This window comes from Pogoniulus pusillus, chromosome 29 (assembly GCF_015220805.1).
Source record: "Pogoniulus pusillus isolate bPogPus1 chromosome 29, bPogPus1.pri, whole genome shotgun sequence".
Taxonomy (NCBI): Eukaryota; Metazoa; Chordata; class Aves; order Piciformes; family Lybiidae; genus Pogoniulus; species Pogoniulus pusillus.
Genome location: NC_087292.1, coordinates 17,530,107 through 17,553,090, shown reverse-complemented (window position 1 = coordinate 17,553,090; position 22,984 = coordinate 17,530,107). Strand labels below are relative to the sequence as shown.

The following is a 22,984-nucleotide window of genomic DNA, read 5'->3' as shown; positions in this document are numbered from 1 at the left end:
AGCAGGTGCCCTGCAACACCTGGCTGGGAGGCTGCAGCTCAAGGCACCAAGCAAAGGCTTTGCCCTGGCAGCTGTGGGACCCTTTGGGCAGAGCTGAAGAGCAGGAGGTTGTCCCTGGCCACCCCCTGGGGGACCTTCTGCACATCACCATCAGCATTCTGCACCAGGAGGATGCTGCAACAGGTTGCCCAGGGAGGGAGCTGAGCCTGGAGGAGGCTGTGAGCAAGCTGCTCTAGGGGAGGATGTCCCTGCTGGCTGCAGGGGGTGGCACTGGGTGGCCTTTGGAGGTCCCCTCCAAGCCAAACCACTCCAGTGTTCTATGACCCAGCAGCAGCAGCTCTGGGGACACCAGCAGCAACCCCCACCCTGGGAACAGCCTCTGCTGCTGGGCTGAGATGTGTGAGAGGCTTCTTTGGGCTTCTGCCATCAAAGGTGCCTGAATTCTCCTCCCTGTGAGGTGCAGCTGCTGTGGCATCAGGTTTGAGCTTTGGCTCTGCTGTCCTCCTGCTCCTCAGTCCCCTGGGAGTGGAGCTTTGCCCTCAGAAAAGCTTTGGGACCTTTGGCAAATCCCTTTCATTCCCAGCTCTGCTCCTGGGGCAGCACTGGGGCAGCAGGAGCCCCAGGCAGGAGCAGCCACTGGAAATCCAGAGGGAGTTTTATTCCTCCAGCAGTCTGAGTGGGAAAAGCTTTCAGATCAACCCCCAGGACCTCCCTTGCCACACTGCAGCCAGGTCCAAGGCAGGGCAGAGACCTCCCTGGGAAGCAGCAGAAGCCAGAAGCCTCATTCCAAGCTCTGGGAATGTTTATTTAAAGAGTCACAAAGGGATCCTGAGCTCCCAGCACCTCCCACCCTGCCCAGCCTGGCTGGGGACACAGGAGAGCCATGGGCAAGATTCTCATTCCATCAGCAATGATTCCCCCAGAGCAGGTCTGGCAGGGCCACCCCCAGCTGCTCTGTGCCCCAAGCCATGGATTTCTGCCCCCCAAAGAGCACTGGCACCCAGAGCTGCCTGCTGGGTCCTGTCCTGCCAGCACCCACAGGAGCCACTTGGCTTTCAAGTGGCAGCAGGGTTAGAAAAGAGGAGGTCAGGCTGCTGTGCATGCTCCATCCTGCTGCTCTGTCCTCCTCCTGCTGCCTCCTCCTCCTCGGCTCACACGAAAATCAGCAGCAGGCCCTGGGAGGTGCAAGAAGCAACACAGCCAAGGTCACAGCCCAACCACACACACAGCCAGGGCTGCTGCTGCTCACCACGGCCAGCACAAACCCCTCCTGCTGAGCCTGCAGGGCACAGCTCCCTCTGGGAGGCGTCGGGGAACACCCCAGCTCCTCTGGGACATCTGCAGGGCTGGAAGCTGCTGCAGCTCCAGGCGCTGCCAGCTCAGACAGGCAGGACCCACCTGAGAGCTGCTCACACAGAGCTCTCCAGGAAGGGAAGGTCACTGGACCTGGGCAGCAGCTGCCCAGAGGGACTGCTCAGTGTGCTGGGTTGAGGATGCCCATGGGCATGGGGTGCTGGGGCAGCACTTTCTGACCCGAGGGAGATCAGGCAGAGCAACCTTTGTGGCCTTGCAAGGATGGCAAACCTACAGCTCCTGACCCCTGAAGAGTAGGGAGCAGGCACAGAGGCCAACTGCTGGGAGCAGCTGCAGGGCCCTGCCCCAGGGACATCTCCCGGGGACCTCTGCAAGGACCTGCCCCGGGGACCTCCAGCAAGGACCTGCCCCGGAGGCCTCTCCCAGTGCCTGGCCTGGCCACTCACCACTTGTATCTGAATTTCCACCTTGATGAAGGGGATGCCCAGCACGTTTGGCAGCGGAATCCCGACACGCAGGGCACCTGCAGGGGCACAGGAGGGTCCTTACCCAGTGCTGCAGGAATTCACATTCCCCTCCCATCCCAGCTCAGAGCTGGTCCTGGGGGTGGACTGAGGCTGCTCAGCAGGAACAGACCCAGCTCCAGCGTGTGCTGGGCTGCCATGGAGCCACAGTGGAAGAGAGGTTTAAGATCCTGGAGTCTGAGCACTGATCTCCTTTCATCCTCTGCCACCCCTGCCAGGAGCCCCAGGGCTGAGGGGGCTGGGGTAAGGATGAGGTTGGGACTTCTAACTACAGCCTCAAATGGGGACTGCAGGCCTGCAATCTCTCCAGCCTTTGCCCCTCACAGAGCTGCTCCAGGCCCCCCAGCAGCTTTGCAGCCTCTGCTGGGCTCTCCCCAGCAGTTCTCTGTCACTCCTGAGCCAGGGAGCCCAGAGCTGGACACAGTACTCCAGCAGTGACCTCATCAGTGCAGAGCAGACAGGCAGGAGAGCTTCCCTCGCCCTGTTGGCCACACTCTTCCTCAGGCACCTCAGGACACCATTGGCCTTCTTGGCCACACACTGCTGGCTCATGGCACCTTCTCCATCCCCCAGCTCCTCCTCCGGGGAGCTGCTTCCCAGCAGGTCACAGCCACTAAGCCCTGCTCCAGCTCTGCACACACACAGCCCTGGCCCTTACCGTTGATGAGGGGCAGGAAGGTCTCTGCCAGCAAACTGCTGCAGTGTGGCTTCAGGTTCGAGATCTGCAGCAGGGGAGAGGCAGGGTCAGAGCAGGCAGCAGGGCCCAGGCTGGGCTGCAGGGGCTGCAGGTCACCTCCCCGCGGCACGGCCAGGAGCAGCCCCGGCCAGCTCCCTCTGTCTTCGGAGCAAATCTGCTTTCCCCCGGGGATTTGGGCTTGGTGCTCCCTCGGGGAAGCCTTCAACCAGGTCAAGCTCTGCTGGAGCCGTGGGAAAGCTTTGCCCAAGCAGAGGTGGGCACAGAGCCCAGGCACAGAGCCCAGGCTCTACACCGCAGGACCAGGCAGAGCAGGAGGGAAAGGAAAAGCAGCAAGAGAACAAATAATGTCTGGGAAGCAAAGCAGCCAAGAGCTAAACCCACCAGCAGCTGGCACCCATCGCATCCAGGGCACCTTCACCAACCACAGCTCCCTCTCTCCCCTCAGCTGCCCAGCAACGCCTGGGCTGGTACCACAGACTTACATTACTGATGCCAACGTCAGAAGACTCCAAGGAGAGGACAGTGCTGCAGGAAAGCAAAGCAAAGCCATCAGATGCCAGGAGCTCCCAGGTGCCCAGCGTGAGATCCCAGCACCTCCCAGGGCAGCATCACTCAGCCCAGTGCAAGAGAGCCCTGTGGGGCATCACTGAGGGATCATCAGGAAGAGCTGGCACTGCCAGCTCCTCAGGGAAGAAAGGAACACAGGAGCTGCTTCTGATTTCCATCTGTGGCTGTGCCACCCTCCTGTCCCTTCTGCCAGGGTCCAGGCATCCCCAGCAGCACTGTGCCACCCGGGGCCATGCTGTCCCAGCAGTAGGAGCATCCCTGAGGAGTTGCTCTCCCTGCTGCCCTCCTCCCTTCTGGCTGCTGCTTCCCAGCAAGCTAAGCCTGCAGCACCCCAAGCTCCAGAGCACAGAATCAGCCAGGCTGGAGGAGAGCTCCAAGCTCAGCCAGCCCAGCCTAGCACCCAACCCTGGCCAATCACCCAGACCATGGCACTAAGTGCCCCAGCCAGGCTTGGCTTCAACACCTCCAGCCACAGCCACTCCACCACCTCCCTGGGCAGCCCATTCCAATGCCAATCACTCTCTCTGACAACAACTTCCTCCTAACATCCAGCCTAGACCTGCCTTGGCCCAACTTGAGGCTCCCCTTGTTCTGTTGCTGCTTGCCTGGCAGCAGAGCCCAACCCCACCTGGCTGCAGCCTCCCCTCAGGCAGTTGAAGCTTCCCAATGTGGTCAAACTTCCAGACCTGGCTGCAGAAGACTTTGCCCCAAGCTCCCACACACACCCTTGGGACCAGCCCTACCTGCCCAGGGACAAGCCCAGCACCAGCCTGCCCCCGACGATGGACAAATGGACGTTGAGAGCCAGATCCTGCAAGCAGACAAGGAGAGGCTCAGCCCCTGCAGGAGTGCCCAGCCTCGGCCTCGGCACGCAGGGGTCTGTGCAGCCACACTTACAGCCTTCAGCAGCAGGAGGGTGAGGATGGCTCCGTCGGAGCGCTTGGCGAACACCTGGATCAGCACCGACAGCTCCACGCTGGCTTTGTTGTCCTCCAGGAAGAGCAGAGGGCTCCCACCCAGCGCCAGCTTGATGCTCAGAGGGCTGGTGCCACGGCAGGCAGGGCACTGTGGCGGGGGGGCACAGGAAGGTGGCTGCCTGCACCCCACATGCTGGCCAGGCAGGGGATCAGGAGTCCTCTGGTGGGACTCTCACATCCCCACCCCCACCCAGCATCTCTGTAGCCCCCCCCCAGGTCACACAGACCTTGGACAAGCCAAGTTTACAGAGCAAAGGGTTCTGGCAGCACAGCTCAGCTCAGCCCTCCTTGCTGTGGGGGCAAAGGTGGGCATGGAGGGGGCTGTGGTCACAAGAGAGTGCCCAGGAGATGCCAGAGCTTTATCAGCTCTTCCTGTCAGGGGCTGGGAGCTGGGAGAGAAGGTGGGGGTGGGGCACTGGAGTGGGCTGCCCAGGGTGGGGGTAGAGGCACCAACCCCGGAGGAGTGGTGTGGCACTGAGGGGCATGGAGGTGCTGGGGAGAAGGTTGGGACTTGGTGGCCCCAGGGAACTCAGCCTCAATGGTTCTGTGGTTCTGCCTTCTGCTGCTCGAGGTTAGCTACAGCTGAGGGAACACAGAAGAGTGGGCACCATGCAGAGGCTGCCAAGGGCTGGGCACAAACCTTAGGTCCCCCCAGTGCTCCCACCAGCTGCTGGGCAGCAGGGCAGCCTCCAGCCCTGCTGGCATGGGTTGGCCATGATGCACACTCAGAAAGGCCAAGAGGAGACCTCTGGCAGCAGGACACTGGCATGCCCTGGGATGGCCTCGGGCCTGGTGAGGCTGGCACGAAGCCTGCTGCCAGCAGAAGCTACTCACCCCAGCAGGAACGAGGCTCATGATGGCTTCCCGCAGGGGGGTGGCACTGGAGAACTGTTGGCACAAAAGCAGCCCCAGTGAGCTCTCCAGCAACGCCCATCCTGCTGGGGCCACCCTCCCCCGCTTGTCACCTTCCTTCCAGCCAGCTTGGGCACGCTGCTGGGGCCAGCCCTGAGCCCTGGGCCACTCACTGTGCCCACTGAAGCTCTGGCACACACAGATCTGTGATGCAGCAGCACCCACAGCCCTCCAGAAGTGCTCCCCAGCTGCCTGGAGATTGCAACCAGCAATGCCAGGAGCCCCAAGCCCAGTGGCAATGCCAGGAGCCCCAGCCCCAGCCCAGTGGCAGTGCCAGGAGCCCCAAGCCCAGTGGCAATGCCAGGAGCCCCAGCCCCAGCCGGGCAGTGCCATGCAGCTCCCCAGGCTGAGCTGTGTTCCCACCGCTGTGTGTGCCCTGGCACTTGCCCTGGCGCCAGCCGCGGTGCTACTGCACTCACCACTTCTGGGGTGCAGGTGAAGGTCTGGGGGGGTGTCTGGATCAGGAGGGACAGGACTGCGTTGAGGAAGCTCTGCCGCAGCGCCAGCACCAGGAGCTTGTCCAGCAGCGGAGGCAGAGCCGAGGGGGAAGAGTCGTGGGGGATGATTGTGCCTCCCACATGCTTCACCGCCCCCTGCCAAGAGAGGGGACAGCGACATTGGTCCTGCCAAGCCACGAGGCAGCCTCCTGGCACTCACCTGCACACATTGGTGACCACTGCTGAGGTCACCTCTCAGCTCCTCCTCTCCCAGCTCCCAGCCCCAGCTCCCTCAGGCTCTCCTCACAGAGCTCTTCCATTGCCCTCAGCAGCTCTGTGGCTCTGGGCTGGACTCTCTCCAGCAGTTCTGTGTCCCTCTTGAACTGGGGTCCAGAACTGGACACAGGACTCCAGATGCAGCCTCCCCAGGGCAGAGCAGAGGGGCAGGAGAACCTCTCTGGACCTACTAACTGCAGCCCTTCTAATGCACCCCAGACTGGCACTGCCCCTCCTGGCCACCAGAGCTCACTGCTGGCTCATGCTCACCCTCCCATCAGCCTGGACCCCAAATCCTTCTCCCCTTCTCTGCCTCCCAACAGCTCAGTCCCCAGCCTGTGCTACTCCCTGGCTGCTTCTTTCCCAGGTGCAGGACTCCACACTTGCCCTCGTTGAATTTCACCTCCCTGCCCAGCCCTTCAGCCTGTCAGGGTCGTGTCACCCAGTGCCAACTTACGTCTAGGTCCATGCCCAGGAACAAGCCAGAGGTGAAGGGCAGGCTGGCCAGCTGGTAGTGGATGGTTCCTGCCGTCCCCACCGGGATCACCGCTGCCCCCAGGGCGGAGATGCACAACCCATCAGCAAACACAGCAGCACAGAGAGCTCCCGACCCTGCAGCTCCCCAGCCACGCCTCACGCCCAGGGCCCCACCACCCTCTCCTGCTGCTGCTGCTGCTCAGGGGGACTAAAGCCCTCTGAGTCCCGCGGGGCTTTGCCCTCTGCACAACCACTGCAGCTGCCTCTGCAGGCTGGGAGGCAGCAGGGCTCAAGGCTGCCCAGCTGCACTCTGCCTGCCTGGGTGCTGCTGGCTCTGAACTGTGCCAGGTAGGCTCCCAGTAAACACAGTTGCTGCTTTGGCTCCTTTTGGGTTCACCTCAAGGCTGTTAGCAGAGAGCAGCTCCAGAGGCTGTTTGCTCTCTCATAGAATCAGGCAGGTTGGCAGAGAGCTCCAAGCTCAGCCAGCCCAGCCTAGCACCCAGCCCTGCCCAACCAACCAGACCATGGCACTAAGTGCCCCAGCCAGGCTTGGCTGCAACACCTCCAGCCACGGCCACTCCACCACCTCCCTGGGCAGCCCATTCCAATGCCAATCACTCTCTCTGTCAGGAACTTCCTCCTAACATCCAGCCTGGACCTGGCCTGCCACAGCTTGAGGCTGTGTCCTCTTGTTCTGGGTACAGCCCCAGGAAAGCATCCAAGGGAGCAAGCCACAGCCAGGGATGATGGAGGAAAAGGGAGTAAAGTGTGGGCAGGTCCCTTGGACCCTTCTCTCTGATGCACTCGTGGGCCAGATGTGGGGAAGGCTCCTTCCTGCCGTGGGGCTGCAGGGGGCGTGGGGAAGCAGCAGCTCCTTCTCCTCAAGAAACACACCGTTGAGGGTGCCCAGGAGCTGGATGTTCACCAGGTTCACCACGATCTCCAGAACCGGGCACAGCTGCAACACAAAGCAGAAAGGTGACCTCTCAGCCCCCTCTGCAGGGAGCATCCCAGCCCCCCCCGTGAATCCCCAGGGAAAAGCCCTGCAGGGCACAAGCTGTGAAGGGCTCAGGGGCAGCAAAGCACCCCCGGAGCTGTGGTGCCACACCAAGGGGACTGCTTTGATCCAGGGAGCGCTTCAGGCACTGCCCTGCAGCAGAAGGCAGCAGCTGCCAGGCTGGCCGTGGGCATCCCCCTGAGCAGGGGACAGCAGTGGCATGGGGAAGCAGCACAGGCCTGGTGCTGCTCCTGCTGTTCCTGCTGGCAGCAGAGGGAGATGAGCAGGCTCAGGCTCACCAGCGCGGGCAGAGCTGCTGTCAGCTGGCGCAGCACGATCTCGTTGACTGACAGGGTCAGCAAGCTGGGAGAGAGGAACAGCCCAATCACCACCAACACAGCTCCAGGAGAGCAGCCCAAAGGCTGCCCAGCCCTCGTCTGACACATTGGCAGTCCCTGGTCACCCCCTCAGAGACAGTGCTGCAGCCAAGAGCAGAGCAGAGGCTGTGCAGAAGGACAAGGAGCTGCAGTGCTCACCACGGGGCTGGCATCTGGGCAGGGAGGGCTTGGGGTGGGCAGAATTGTGGAGGCATAGACTTGTTTGGGTTGGAAGAGGCCTCAGAGAGCACAGAGTCCACCCAGCAGCCCAACACCACCATGGCCACCAAACCATGGCCCTAAGTGCCACAGCTTTCTTGAACACCTCCAGGGATGGGGACTCCACCACCTCCTTCCTCCCACCACCACCACTGCCTCCTCAGTCCTTCCACCACCACCTCCTCAGTCCTTCCCCACCACCTCCTCAGTCCTCCCACCACCACCTCCTCAGTCCTCCCACCACCACCTCCTCAGTCCTCCCACCACCACCACCACCTCAGGGCTTCCCTGCCACCACCTCAGTCCTGAAACCTAACCCACAGCCCCCAGGGTGGGTGAGCTGGGTCCCTCTGCTCCCTGGCAGGCTCTCTTCTGGAGCAGCTGCTGCACTGGGCCAGGCAGGCTGAGTACTGCAAGCATTAATTAGGAGGGCTGCAATGAGCCTGGAGCAGGACTCGCTGGGAAACCAGAGGGGACAGTCCCCAGGATGGAGTTGCTGCCACATCCATCAGTGCAGCAAGTCAGCAGGTTCCTCCTGCCAAGTGACTAATGGGACTGAGGAGGAGATGGGACATTGGCATGGGATGTGCCAAGGGGATGGGCACACACCCGTGGTGCTCACACCAAGTGTCCAAGTGTCCAGCAGCTTCCTGGCACAGCAGAGTCCAAAACCAAGGGGAGCAGAGCCCACAGCCAGGGCTAGCAGAAGGGCTGCTTCCCCAGAGCTCTCCCTCCCTGTCATTCCCACCCTTTGGATGCTGCTCAGCAGCCAAGTCTACAGAGAGCACCCTGGCAGAGGAGCCCAAGCAGCCAGGGCAGAGGATCCTTCCTCTCCCAGCACCCACAGCCTTTGCCAGCTCCACAGAAGCCACTTTGCCAACAGGCAGGAATCACTTCCCTGAGGCCTGGCTCTGGACCAGCTCAGCACCATCAGCATCCATGTCCTGGCAGCCTGCCTGCATCCCTGGCTGAGGGGAGGGGGCTGGCACAGGGTGGCACAGATGGATCCACAGGCACTCACCCAGACAGGAGCTTGATCTTCACAGCCCCCAGGATGCAGAGGCAGTCCTCAAAGACCACCTGGACCGTGCCCGCCTCGTAGTTGGTGCACTTGATGTTGGCAGTGATCCTCACATCCACCAGGATGTCAATGAGCTCGGAGAGGAGGCCAACCAGGCTGGGGATGAACAACAGATTCCAGCTCCCAGCCTCCAGAGAGGCTCAGCCACCTCCTGCTGCCCAGCACAGAACGCCACGGGGCAGCTCCTGGTGCCTGTGCTGCTGCAGGGGCTCGCTGCAGGTAAGAAGCAGCTGGAACCCCTGCAGGGAGGGATCCCGGGGGCAGGGGGCTCCCACGAGTGCCACCGCGGCCCGGCAAGACTCACCAGTCCCCGCTGAGCTCCAGCTTGGCAGCGATGCTCAGCTGGACCCCGACGCCCGACAGCAGCACCACGGACAGCTTGGGCCGCCGGACCTTCACCAGGTGCAGGCTGCAAGCAACAGCAAGAGCTGGCACCAGCTAAAAAGCATCTCCTGAGAGCTGAGCAGCCCTGCCCAGGGAGGAACCTGCAGCTGCCACCTCCAGCTGGTGGCACCAGAGCTGCGAGCAAGGGAAAGCAACTGCAGGATGAGAGGCAGAGTCTGCAGCTGAGAGCCCACGGAAGGGCCTGGGGTGGAGTCAGCTCTGCAGGGCAGTCACAGCTCCTCTCTGCAGCCTCTGCTCACCTCCCTCAGTGCTGCCACACAGCCCCAGCCTGCTGGAGCCGGAGGGACCTCAGGGGATCAGCCAGCCCAGCCCCTGCTCCAGCAGGGCACCCCCAGCAGCTTGCCCAGCAGCACACTGCCCAGCTGGGCTTGGAAGCTCTGCACACAAGGAGACTCCACAGCCTCTCTGGGCAGCCTGCTCCAGGGCTCTGCACCCTCACACCAAACAAGTTTCTCCTCATGGAGCCTCCTGGCTTCCAGTTTGTGCCCACTGCCCCTTGGCCTGTCCCTGGGCACCACTGACAAGAGCCTGGCCCCAGCCTCTTGCCCCCCACAGCTCCTTCAGCTCTTGCTGAGCATTGCTCAGCTCCCCTCTGGGGCTGCTCTTCTGCAGGCTCTCAGCCTTTGCTGCTCACAGAGCTGCTCCAGCCCCCTCAGCATCTTCCTATCCTCCCCTGGACTCTCTCCAGCAGTTCCCTGTCTCTCTGGAACTGGGGAGCCCAGGACCAGCCCCAGCTCCTGCTGCCTCAGGTGCTGCAGGTGTGCCCAGGAGGCCCTTGCTGCCCACTCACCCGGTGATGCTGGTGGGGGAGTTCAGCAGACCCCCTTCACTCACGATGTTGGGGAGCACGAGGCCCTGCAGGTGCTGCTGGAGGAGCCCATTCTGCAGGATGGCTTCTGAGAGGACTGCAAAAGATCTCTGCATGAGGCCCAGCACCCGCAGCTGGGAGCTCCCTGCCCTTGCTCGGCTCAGCAGGGGCACCACCCCGAGCCGCAGCACTCCCCGGAGCTCCTCCCGGGGCCAGCAGCTGCCACTGCCTCGCTGCGGTCACATCACACAGGGGCAAAGCTGCCCTCAGGGAGCAGACCAGGAGGGACTGGAGTGGAGAGCAGCCCACAGCTCCCACCCCAAGGCTGCAGGGTGGTTGTGCGCTGCCGGAGGGCACAGTGCCCCCCTCCGTGGCCATGCTGCAGCTCGCAGCTTGCTCCCTGCTTGCAAAGGGTTTTGCTTGGTGCTTGGGTTGGGTTCTCAAGAGGAGCAGCTGGGAAGGAGCCTCTCTCTGTGTGGTTTTTGGGGGAGCTGCTTTGCTGGAGCACTGCAAGTGTGACTGAGGCTGCTCAGCCTGGCAGCAGCTGCTGGCCAAACATTTGCTGCTCCCAGGTGCAGGTGGGAAAGGAAGAGAGAAAAAGAGGAAACCATCCAGATCTGGCTCCAAACTGCAGAGAGTGCCCTGAGCCATCAGCCCAGCCAGGGCTCTGGGAAGCTCTGAGCGAAGCCTGCAGACCTGAGGGGCTCTGAGGTGAAGATGAAGACCCTCAGGAGGTTTCCCCCCACGCCAGGACCCCTCAAGCCCAGCAGCCCCTTGCCTGCTGGTTACCATTCTGCATGGCCCCAGGGCTGACAGCGCAGGACAGGCCGGACAGGACCTCCTGGGAGGGTGAGAGGAGGCCACAGAAGAAGAGCAATCCAAAGAGCTTCAGCATGGTCACCTCCAGCAGACTGCCCTGCAGGCAAGGAGACAGCTGAGGGGAGCCACAGCAACACCCAGCCTGGCAAAGCCCCTCAGAAGCACCAGGTCCAAGCTCTAATCCCACTCAACAAGATTCACCTTCAACCATAGCCCCAAGCACCACATCCAAAGAGTGGGAGGAAGCTTCCAGGAAGGGACCCCAGTGTCTGCACAAGGGAAGAGGTGGAGCAAGAGATGTCCCTTCAGCCTCTGCTGGAGCCTGGGGCAGCAGGACCTTGTGCATGTCCACACGTGGACAGACTTCAAGTGTGGGACACTAAAAGCTCTTCCCTTGTCCTTTGGGGCTTGCCCCAAACACCCAACAAGTTCCCACAGAGAGCAGCCTGCTCCTACCCTCAGCTACCAGCTCCTGCTGAAGGGAGCCCTGTCTGGGACCAGGTCTTTGAGGGTCTAAGCTGAGGGTGAGCCTTGTTCTCTCCAAGGCAGGGAGCTCCAGGGGCAGAGTGAGCTCCAGGGGGCACAATTTGCTCCAGGGGCAGGAATAAGCCAAAGAGAAAGTCCTAAAGAATAAACAGGATCAGAAATTCAGTGCTGATGATTGGGAGCTTGGGGGGACAGCAAAGCCTCAGGCTAAAGCAGCCAAACAGGAGGCTCCCTGCTCCCACCCTGCATTGCTCCCACCCGTGTGCCCCTGCTCCCACCCTGCCATTGCTCCCACCCGTGTGCCCCTGCTCCCACCCTGCATTGCTCCCACCCGTGTGCCCCTGCCCCCCCAGCCTCCAAGCAGCCCTGAAGCACAGCTGATGCTGTTACCTGCAGGTCTCTGGGAAAGGCTCTCAGTCCACTCAGGCTCTCTGGAAGTTGTCTCCTCTCCCTGTTGCCCTCCTTTGCCTCCTTGCACCCTGCAGCTGAGGTGGAAGGAGCTGCCCTTATATCGAGCTGCAGGCTCCCAGACACACCTTCCCCCCCCAGCCTCCCCAGCCCAGAAGCAGACATCCATCCCTCTGCTCCTGCTCTTCCCAGCCACCACCTGGCTGCCAGCCCTCTTGATTTATAGGAGGCAACGTCAGCTCTGCCTTGGGTGCTGCTGTGATGCTGTGCCTGGTTGGTTGCCCTTTCCCTCGGTGGCCTCGATTGCTCAGGTGCTGCTTTTGCCTCCCCTTTGAAGTCCATCTCCAAGAGGATGCCCTGGAAGAGTGTCCCTGTGGGGGTCCCCAGCCCCTGAGGGAAGCAGGGGTGAAGGAATGCTGAGAACAGCTGAAGCAGTGAGCCAGAGGCTGCTGGAGCTGCCTGGGTGGGAAGAGGCACAAGGAGCACAGGGGCATGGATTCAAGGAGGCTTGGAGGAGGAAATCATCATCCAATCACCTGCTCTGCCCAGGGAGCTGCTGGAGTCCCCAGCCTGGCTGTGCTGAAGGGTGGTTTGGATGTGGTGCTTCAGGGCTGTGGTTTAAGGTGAATCTTGTAGAGTAGGGTTAGAGGTTGGACTGGGTGCCCCTGAGGGGCTCTTTCTGTGATACTCTTCCTGAGCCCTGAGGAGCTGTGGGACCCACAGTGCTCATCCCTGTGCCCAGAGACCCACACTGCTCATCCCTGTGCCCAGAGATCCACACTGCTCATCCCTGTGCCCAGAGACCCTCAGTGCTCATCCCTGCGCCCAGAGACCCTCAGTGCTCATCCCTGTGCCCAGAGATCCACACTGCTCATCCCTGTGCCCAGAGACCCTCAGTGCTCATCCCTGTGCCCAGAGACCCTCAGTGCTCATCCCTGCGCCCAGAGACCCTCAGTGCTCATCCCTGTGCCCAGAGACCCTCAGTGCTCATCCCTGCGCCCAGAGACCCTCAGTGCTCACCCCTGCGCCCAGAGACCCTCAGTGCTCATCCCTGCACCCAGAGACCCTCAGTGCTCATCCCTGCACCCAGAGACCCTCAGTGCTCATCCCTGTGCCCAGAGATCCACACTGCTCATCCCTGTGCCCAGAGATCCACACTGCTCATCCCTGTGCCCAGAGATCCACACTGCTCATCCCTGTGCCCAGAGACCCTCAGTGCTCATCCCTGCGCCCAGAGACCCTCAGTGCTCATCCCTGCACCCAGAGACCCTCAGTGCTCATCCCTGCACCCAGAGACCCTCAGTGCTCATCCCTGCGCCCAGAGACCCTCAGTGCTCACCCCTGCGCCCAGAGACCCTCAGTGCTCATCCCTGCACCCAGAGACCCTCAGTGCTCATCCCTGCACCCAGAGACCCTCAGTGCTCATCCCTGCACCCAGAGACCCTCAGTGCTCATCCCTGCACCCAGAGACCCTCAGTGCTCATCCCTGTGCCCAGAGATCCACACTGCTCATCCCTGTGCCCAGAGATCCACACTGCTCATCCCTGTGCCCAGAGATCCACACTGCTCATCCCTGTGCCCGGAGACCCTCAGTGCTCATCCCTGTGCCCAGAGACCCTCAGTGCTCATCCCTGTGCCCAGAGACCCTCAGTGCTCATCCCTGTGCCCAGAGATCCTCAGTGCTCATCCCTGTGCCCAGAGATCCACACTGCTCATCCCTGTGCCCAGAGACCCTCAGTGCTCATCCCTGTGCCCAGAGATCCACACTGCTCATCCCTGTGCCCAGAGGCCCTCAGTGCTCATCCCTGTGCCCAGAGGCCCTCAGTGCTCATCCCTGTGCCCAGAGGCCCACACTGCTCATCCCTGTGCCCAGAGATCCACACTGCTCATCCCTGTGCCCAGAGGCCCACACTGCTCATCCCTGTGCCCAGAGACCCTCAGTGCTCATCCCTGTGCCCAGAGACCCTCAGTGCTCATCCCTGTGCCCAGAGGTCCACACTGCTCATCCCTGTGCCCAGAGATCCACACTGCTCATCCCTGTGCCCAGAGGCCCACACTGCTCATCCCTGTGCCCAAAAGCAGCCCTGGCAAAAGATTTTCCTGACACCAAGCAAGGTGGAGAGGCTGCAGAAACCTGCTGGCTGTTGGCTGTGTTAAAGAGCACCTTCAGGTGGACTTCAGCTGCCTGTTGTGTGGCAAGAAGGTGAAGCTGCTCACAGCCAACAGCATCCTGCACAAGCCAGGCTGGAAGGGGCAGCAGGAGTGGGGATCTCGGGGGAGAAATCTCATCCCACGGGGATGGAAAGCTCAGCCCTGCCTTGGCTGAGCCTGGTGGAAGTTTCCATTGTGCAGGGCCCTGGGAAGATCTTATCTGGGGCTTTGTTCAGGTCTGGTCAGCCATGTGGAGCAGGGATGGACCTGGAGGGAAGCAGAGCAGCAAAGGGCTGCCGAGGGACTGGGCAGCTGCAGAGGGGCTGGTGTGGCTTGGACTGTGAACAAAGCCCTGCACAGATAGGATCGTGCCGCAGGAACACGGGGAGGGGAGGAGGGCAGAGCTGCTCGGGGCATTGCTGGCACAGGAACAGACACCAGGCAGCAGGCTGAGGGAGGAGAGAGCTGCTGCTGCCAGGGGGAGCCTGGGGGCAGCTCCCCCACGGGGCAGACAGCCCAGGGATGGGGACTCCCCCACCAGCCTGGGCCAGTGCCTGAGCGCTCCTGCAGCAGAGAGATTGCTCCTCACATCCAACCTAAACCTCCCCTGGGGCAACCCGGGGCCATTTCCTCCCATCCTGTCACTTGCTCCTAGCAGCAGAGCCCAGCCCCACCTGGCTGCAGGCTGCTCTCAGGGAGCTGCAGACAGCAGTGAGGTCTCCCTCAGCCCCCTCTTCCCCAGGCTGCACCCCCCCAGCTCCCTCACCTGCTCCTCCCCAGCCCTGCTCTCCAGACCCTTCCCCAGCTTCTTTGCTCCTCTCTGGATCTGCTCCAGCCCCAAAATGTCCTTCTTGGAGTGAGGAGCCTGAAACTGACCCCAGGCTTCCAGGTGTGGTCTCAACAGCACTGAGCACAGGGAGACAATCCCTGCCCTGCTGCTGCTGCCCACAGCAGTGCTGACCCAGGGCAGGATCCTCTTGGTCCCCTGGGCACACCCTGGCTCACCTGGAGCAAGCTGTCACCAGCACCCCCAGACCCTCTTCCAGGGGACACTTTCCAGCCACATTTCCCACAGCCTGGAGCCTTCTGGGGGTTGTTGTGCCCCAAGTGCAGGACCCAGCTCCTGGCTTTGTTGAACCTCAGTCCCCTGGGCCTCATCACACCGATGCTGTCTGGGCAGAGCCCTGGGCAGAGCCTCCTTACCCCGGGGCAGGTCACCTCTCCCAGCCTGATTGGTGCCACCTGCAGCCCTTCTCGCTGCGGGAGCTTTCCCTGCTGGCTCCCACCCTTTGCCTGCCCTCACAGCTGTATTTCAGGTGCTCCTTGCAGCAGTCATTCAGAGGTGGCTTCAGCAGGAGGCTGATTTCAGCCCTGCAGTGACAGGAGGACGTCCACTAAAAGGAAACACTGCAAGAAATGTTGGCAGAGCCCATTCCAAACGCTGAGAGGTGGAAAGGTTTGGGGAAAGACCAACAGCCAAGAGGGGGCAAACAGCCTGGAGCAGCCTCTGGCAGCCAAGTGTGCAGCTCAGGAAGCCTGAGCTAACTCCCAGCATCCAGGATTTGTCACAGCCTGATCCAAAAACCTCCCAGAAAGAAGCTGGAGGGTTTCAGTCAGAACTGCAGGAGCCAAACCCTCCCCAAGTCTGGGTCCTGGGCTTTAGCCCAGGGCTGTCAGAAACCCAGGGCCAGATTCACACTTGGCTTAGCAGCTTCCCCTGTCAGCAGACCACTAGGGCAGAGCAGCTTAATGGAAGCAATCAGGCTCCGGGAGCAGGCAGAGGCAGCCCAGCCCATGCTGACCCAGGGCTGCTGCTCAGCTCAAGCACCAGGGGCTCACAGCACCTCCTGCGTGGGGCAGACGTCAGAGGTGTCCCTGCCAGGGCTGCTGGGGGCTGGCTGCTCGCCTGGGCACCTCCCTGCTCCAGCAGCCTGAGCAACCACAGAATGCACCTCAGGGCTCATCTGCTTCAACCTCCTGCCACGGGCAGGGGCAACTCTGAGCTAGGCTCAGCTGCTCAAGGCCTGGCCTCGAACACCCCCAGGGAAGAGGCAGCCACAGCCTCTCTGGGCAGCCTGTGCCACCTCCTGCTGCAGGAACAGAATCATCATCACTGGCACAGGCCATGCACAGGCAGGGGAAACAGGGAGAAGAGCAGGAGGCTCCTGCCAGGAGGAGGGAGAGGAGCAGCATTGATTTCTGGAGGCATCTGCAGTGCTGAGCACAAAGAACAAGGCAGAGCAAAATCTCTGCCACGAGATAACAACAGATCAATGTCTGCAGGAGTTTTGTGGGCAGGAAACTTTCTGCTTCTGAGCTGAGAACAGAGACAGAACGAGCCCAGCAGCCTCGGGCACAGCAGAGGGACAAACTTCACCTGCCAGACGCAGGGAGAGCAGCTGCAGGGCGGACCCAGAGTGGGGGTTGCAGGTCTGCCTTCAGGCTCCACCAGGACACCAGAGCTGCTCCAAGACACTGCAGTGCTGACTCCACCACCTCCCTGGGCAGCCCATTCCAATGCCAATCACTCTCTCTGCCAGGAACTTCCTCCTAACATCCAGCCTGAACCTGCCCTGGCACAGCTTGAGGCTGTGTCCCCTTCTTCTGTCTCTGCCTGCCTGGCAGCAGAGCCCAACCCCACCTGGCTACAGCCTCCCTGCAGACAGCAATGAGCTCTGCCCTGAGCCTCCTCTGCTGCAGGCTGCACACCCCCAGCTCCCTCAGCCTCTCCTCACAGGGCTCTGCTCCAGGCCCCTCCCCAGCCTTGCTGCCCTTCTCTCAACACCTTCCAGCACCTCAACAGCTCTCTGGAATGGAGGAGCCCAGAACTGGACACAGCACTGCAGGGGTGGCCTGAGCAGTGCTGAGCACAGGGGCAGAAGGACTTCCCACTGCTGCTCACGTTCAGTTAAGATGTTCCTGCTTAGCAGGAACCTTCCCTTGGGTCTGCCAGGAACTCCCCAGGGCAGAGCAGAAGAACCCCTCCCTGTGCCTGCAGGCAGCTGCTCACCAGCAGCTCTGCACCCTGGCACCCCGTGGGCTCCTCAGCCACGCCAGGTGCCCCTTGGAGCCAAAGCTGCTCCTGTGCTTCAAGCAACAAATCCCTCTCCTGCCTCCTTCCCATCACTTCCACTCACCCAGGCTGCCAGCACCTCCCTGCCTCCTCACTCTTCGTTCTCCCAATCTATTCCTTGCCTTCCTCCCAGCCTGGCAGATGGATTCCTGTCCATTTCCTCGCCCGGGAAAGTGTCAGCAGCGGAGTGCCGGGGGAGGCTCCTTCACTGAAGACAGCGATTCCCGCTGGGCTGCAGGAGAGCAGCACAGGCTCGGAGCCCTGCCGCGGCGCTGGGGGAGCTCTGCCTCTGCAACAGAAAGGCAGCGCTGAGCAGAATTGTCCTTGATGGCCTCGATTAATCCCCGGGAAGAATTAGCAGCAGCAGCTCTATATTGCACACATACATCTTCTGCAAGTGAAGAGTTGAGGCTCTCTGCCTCATTCCCAGCTTTTAATAGAGCTGTGATGTGGTCTCTTCGGGCACATCAGCAGCAGAGGTGGCAGAATTAGTGCTGAGCTTTGTCCAGACACACTTCAGGGGATAAATTGGAGCCCTGCAGGGGCTGGAGTCAGCACTATGCAAATAGAAAACTTCTTTTCCTAGGAAGGCATCGACTGCTCTGGAAAACCTGCAGCTGAGAGGAGCACCCTGCTAATGAGTTAATTACTCTGAGGAGCAGGGCTGAGGTCTAACTCACCCACCCGGAGCCTGTCAGAGGGCACAAACCTCCGAGCAGCAGACCGACATGGAAAGGAGGAGATAAAGAGGCATTAGAAGAGACAAAAGCTGGAGCAGGCTGAAGAGAGTGAAGCCCACGGTGGTGCTGCTGGCAGGGGAGGGGGCTCAAGGGGGCTGGGCTGGATGATCTTTGGAGGTCCCTTCCAGGCCCCGGCGTTCTGTGGGATTCAGCATCCCAGCTTGTGGCTCCAACTGCAAGGATCCTTTGGACTATCCGTGCCCTGCCCAGCTCCTGAGCACCAAGGAGGTGTTGCAGCTCTTGTACACATCTGCCCTTGGCTCCCCTGCTTCCAAACTGCACTTTTGATGCAAAACAAAACGGGTGAGGACCCTCTCAGAGAGGGAAACGAGTTCAGGAGGTGCAAACAGGCACAATTCCCCCACCTCGTGCTGCTGAGAGCCTGGAGCTCACCCAGCGCTGCCCAGACCTTGCACCCACACGGGAAGGGCCACCCTCACCCTGCAGAGCTCTCCCAGAGGCTGGTGGAACACAGAACAGCATCACAGAAGCGTGAAGAGTGGAAAATCCCTCCCAGATCATCCAGCCCAACCTTGGACCCAACACCACCATGCCCCGAAGTGCCCTGTGTGCTTTTGAGTGCCTCCAGAGATGGGGACTCCACCACCTCCCTGGGCAGCCTGTTCCAGCCTCTGACCACTCTCGCAGGGCAGAAGTTTTCCCCAGTGTCCAACCTAACCTGCCCCCGGCGCAGCCCGAGGCCGTTCCCCTTTGCTTTGTCACCTGTTCCCCGGGGGAAAGGACCAAACTCCACCTCACTGCACCCTCCTCTCGGCTAGGAAGCTGCTCCAGCCGCCCTTGCATGGCGCAGGAGCACAGGGGACAAGGCTCCGGGACGCACGGCAGGAGCACGCCGGGTGGAGACCCCGGAGCGGGGCTGGCCGCGGGCGGGGCTGGCGGCGGCGAGACTCGGAGCCCTGACCCGCAGGCTCCGGGCGGCTCCGGCCCGCGGCGAGGCTTATGTTGTGGCGCCCCCTGCTGGCCGCTCCGCCGAGCAGCCGCAGCCCGGGGAAGGGACACACACAGAGCCCCTGGGGACAGGGACCCGCAGCCCAGCTCCATGCCCAGGCTGTGAGCAGTGCAGCTCGGAAGGGCTGCCAGGGCTCGGTGCCAGGCAGCGGCAGAAGGGCTCCGCTGCAGGCCGCTGCCATTCATTTAACGCCTGGCTGCGGCGCTGCGCTCACCCCATTAGAGCCGGCGGCGCTTGGGCAGCGCCGAGCGGAGAACGATTCCAAGGACACGCAGGGATCGTGAAACAGCTCCCAGCAGGAGCAGATTGATTCCTGTGCACAAAACCCGCGATGCAGACCCAGGGCAGAAAGCGATCGTTTCGTTCCCCTTCAACTCTGAGCAGCGATTTGATGCAGCTCTGACACGCTGCAGAGAGGCATCGAGCCAGAAACAAACAGCAGTCAGGTCCCAGCACCTGGCATTAACGCTGCAGGGTGGAGTGGAGAGAGGGGGAAATGGTTCAGGGCTGATTTGACTCACTCAGAGTTCAGACTCGGTTAGTGTTGGGAGGGCAGAGACTGATCCCTTAACAACAGCCCCTAACGAGCCCCACAGGCAGAGCTCCTCACACAGAGCCAGAGAGTTGCTCTGCTTGGCAGAGACCCCTCAATATCACCAAATTCAACCCTTGGCTAACCCTTGCCAAGCCGATGGTTGTGTGACCCTCACCTACCTGGGCACGCCCAAGGGTGCTCCCATCCACAAGCCAGCTGGAGAAGAAGCACAGCAGCAGCAGGAGATGTCAGGGTTAAAAACTTGCTGCCACCTCATTAAAGCCTTAATCAGCCTCCAGGGCTGCTTTCAGCCTCCAACGGCTCGGCCACGGAGCCTCTTTGTAAACTTGGGGGGGGGCACAGCAGCTCCCCTCTGGGCTCCGTGTGCGACATCAGCCAGAGCTCCGCGGCTGACGCCCGGCACAGCCCCTTGGTGCTGCCTGTGAAATGAAGAGCTGGAGGCTTCCAGGCCTGGGCAAGCTCTGGTAGCTTCCAGCAGCCTCTGCCGCCTGCGGAGGCTCAGGCCATAAGCAATCAGCACACACTTCGGCTGCCGCTGACGGCGTTTTGTTGCCTGAGGCAGCCACTCGCTGGGCTGCCTCCCAGATAAGGGCCCGGCGAGCTTCAGAGGCTTCGGGGCACTTTGAGTAGAATCTTCTCAACATCAAAGTCCCAGAAGGATTTTTAGCCAGACTTTAGAAACCGAGTTAAGGACTTTTAATGTACCATCCAGCAGCCAGCATCAAAGGCAGAGCTGTCTGCGGGGAGCTGCTGCTTAACAAAGCCACCGACGGCAGGGAAACAGAGCTGAACTAAACAGCTCCAGCACCGCTGCTTGGAGGAACTTTTATCTGCAGGAGCTCAGCGCTCTGGAGGCTTCCTGGGAGCAGGGAGTCTGAGCAGAACCCTGGCTCGCCTGCTTGGCACTGCGAATGAGCACGCAGCCCGGGGACCCTGCCGGCCTGCACCCCGCAGCTCACAGGAGCTGTGCCGCTTGAGCCTCGCAGCAGCAGCAGTGAGGGCAGAGCACGGAGCAGCTGCTGGCTCACCCAGGACACAGCTGAGCACGGAGCGACCCAGCCCGCGGCTGCTGCTGCTCCACTTCGCCCCTGCCAGCAGCACAAGCTGCCTTCTGGAGGCTGGAGCAGCACAGCTTTCCCTCCTGGCACCTCTGCTTCACAGAGGGCAGGGCACAGGGCTGCCCACTGCAGACACACAGCACCCTGGCACGGCACAGGGAAACTGGCATCCAAACACAGCACAGAACCGCGGTGGTCGTCTGCCCCTGGGCACCACCGACAAGAGCCTGGCCCCAGCCTCTTGTGCCCCACAGCTCCTTTAGCTCTTGCTGAGCGTTGCTCAGATGCCCTCTGGGGCTGCTCTTCTGCAGGCTCTCAGCCCCAGGGCTACCCTTTGCTCCTCATAGAGCTGCTCCAGGCCCCTCAGCAGCTTTGCAGCCTCCTCTGGCCCCCCTCCAGTAGCTCCTGTCTCTCTGAGCTGGGCAGGCTGAGATCTGTAACAGCTTCAGATCTACCCAAACCTCTCCCTTGTTTTCATCAAGCTGTGACACAAGGAGATAAGACTTGGGAGACTTAATTACCTCAGGAGAAAAGCAGGAGCCTGATGAGATGCCTCTTGCCTGGCAAACAAAATGAGCTCCCAGCCCTGCACCACTCTGTCTGCCTGCCCCTTCACCTTGACTCCTTCATTCTCCTTTCTCTTTCCCGGGAGCAGCTCCTGGCACCTTCTCAGCGCTGCAGGCATCGCCCCTTGGAGCCACAGCCCCACTGCTGGACCCACACTGCTGACACCAGGGCTAAACCGAAACGCTTTGGCCACCTCTTCACAAGCCCCTCTGCCCGGGCAAGAGCAGCTCTGCTGCCAGCCGAGAGCTGGCCAGCAGCAGGCTCCCCGTTCGCCACCCAGCTGACGGCAATCAAAGCAGCCTTAGCGAGCCAGGGCCAGCCGCGGGCGTCTCTGCCGGCTCCTCAAGGCCACCGTCAGCCTCCCCAGCAAGCAGTGGCTTGTAAAAGGCAGAGCTGAGACAGTATTTCACGGCTTGAATTGCTTCAAATCCCCCCAGGAGCAAGTGTCAGGGCTTTCAATAGCTGCGGTGTTAATAATAAAGCAGGGACCTCTCTCCCAGCATCACAGCACAAACAGCAGAGATTTCTCTGGCAGAGCTTTGATTCCTCAGAACCTTCCCTGCATGCAGCTTGACATCCAAACACCCATCTCATTCAGCCCAGCTGTCAGGGGAGAGTTGTGTGCTGCTATTAGGAGCAGCCCTGAGGTGAATTAAGAACAGCCTGTAATGATGTTCCACTACAGCAACTTTATTTCCACCGACCCAAAATAAATGAGCAATATTTTATCTGCTGTGCCTGGGCTGGGCTGGGCGAGCAGCAGCTGCTCCCCCTCTGCTTCTCTGGAAACCAGCCTCTGAACCTCCTCCTCCTAACAGGCAGGGAGAAATTCAGGTCCTGCAAAGGGGCAAATTTGGGCAGGGAGCATTTTATTGGGCATTCTTCCCCCGCTCTGTGTGCAAGGAGCTGTGCAGCAGCCAGAAATACTGATGTGGAGCAGCTGGCAGCAGCCACACAGGGCACCGACAGCCCTGGGCACAGAAAGGCAGGAGCAGCTCAGACCTCTGCTGCCCAGAGCAGCTCAGACCTCTCCTCTGCTGCCCAGAGCAGATCAGTCCTCTTCTCTTCTCCCCAGAGCAGGTCAGACCTCTGGTGCCCAGAACAGCTCAGACCTCTCCTCTTGTGTCCAGAGCAGATCAGTCCTCTTCTCTTCTCCCCAGAGCAGGTCAGACCTCTGGTGCCCAGAACAGCTCAGACCTCTCCTCTGCTGCCCAGAGCAGATCAGTCCTCTTCTCTTCTCCCCAGAGCAGGTCAGACCTCTGGTGCCCATCAGGAAACCAAAGGAATGTTGAGGGATTGAAAGCACACAGAGTGCCTCTAGGAGCCTGCATCCAGCTCTGGGCTCCCTAACTCAAGAAAGACAGAGAACTGCTGGAGAGAGTCCAGGGAAGCTACTGAGGGGCCTGGAGCAGCTCTGTGAGCAGCAAAGGCTGAGAGCCCTGGGGCTGAGAGTCTGCAAAGGAGCAGCCCCAGAGGGGAGCTGAGCAATGCTCAGCAAGAGCTGAAGGAGCTGTGGGGGGCAAGAGGCTGGGGCCAGGCTCTTGTCAGTGGTGCCCAGGGACAGGCCAAGGGGCAGTGGGCACAAACTGGGAGCCAGAAGGTTCCCTGAGGAGAAACTTGTTTGGTGTGAGGGTGCAGAGCCCTGGAGCAGGCTGCCCAGAGAGGCTGTGGAGTCTCCTTGTGTGCAGAGCTTCCAAGCCCAGCTGGGCAGTGTGCTGCTGGGCAAGCTGCTGGGGGTGCCCTGCTGGAGCAGGGGCTGGGCTGGCTGATCCCCAGAGGTCCCTTCCAGCCTCACCATGTTGGGATTCAGGGACTCTGCAGGGAAAGACAGACCTTATACACCTGCAGCAGCAGCCGCAGTGGGCTATGAGCCCAGCAGGTCCCCAGGACAGGCACCAGATGCCCCAGGAGAGCCAGCCCCTGGCACTGCAGAGACAGGAGCAGAGGCAGAAGTCAAGCAAAGGCAAAGGGAGCCCAGAGCACACCAAGAGCTCCGTGGAGGAAGCAGCTGGGGCTGGAATTTGGGGCTTTGGCAGGGGAAATGGATTTTCACAGTGGCCAAGCAGGGGACAGCTGCCAGGGGACAGC

The 22,984-nt window shown here is 61.3% G+C and overlaps 1 protein-coding gene across 1 annotated transcript; it reads right to left on the bottom strand.

Moving 5' to 3' along the window:
- Positions 1–819: 819 nt before the first annotated feature.
- On the bottom strand, positions 820–21,014 carry LOC135188377 (BPI fold-containing family B member 4-like). The gene is made up of 19 exons (XM_064167779.1): positions 20,995–21,014; positions 20,851–20,953; positions 19,430–19,466; positions 11,764–11,858; positions 10,858–10,984; positions 10,051–10,165; positions 9,160–9,264; positions 8,796–8,951; positions 7,478–7,541; positions 7,076–7,139; positions 6,162–6,253; positions 5,411–5,584; positions 4,914–4,967; positions 4,000–4,167; positions 3,846–3,913; positions 3,018–3,060; positions 2,497–2,560; positions 1,761–1,837; positions 820–1,175 (listed from the first exon to the last, which is right to left on the bottom strand). Exons 1-19 carry the CDS (start codon positions 21,012–21,014, stop codon positions 1,152–1,154), a joined length of 1,650 nt encoding a protein of 549 aa, XP_064023849.1. The 3' UTR covers positions 820–1,151.
- Between the last annotated feature and the right edge of the window lie 1,970 nt (positions 21,015–22,984).

Coding starts and splice junctions, on each gene's coding strand:
- LOC135188377 (XM_064167779.1), bottom strand. CDS start 21,014: ATGCCTGCAGCGCTGAGAAG. Junction 19,467..20,850: donor GCTCCTGCTTTTCTCCTGAG/GTAATTAAGTCT, acceptor CTTCTTCTCCAG/CTGGCTTGTGGATGGGAGCA. Junction 4,168..4,913: donor TGAGCCTCGTTCCTGCTGGG/GTGAGTAGCTTC, acceptor CCCCCGCCACAG/TGCCCTGCCTGCCGTGGCAC.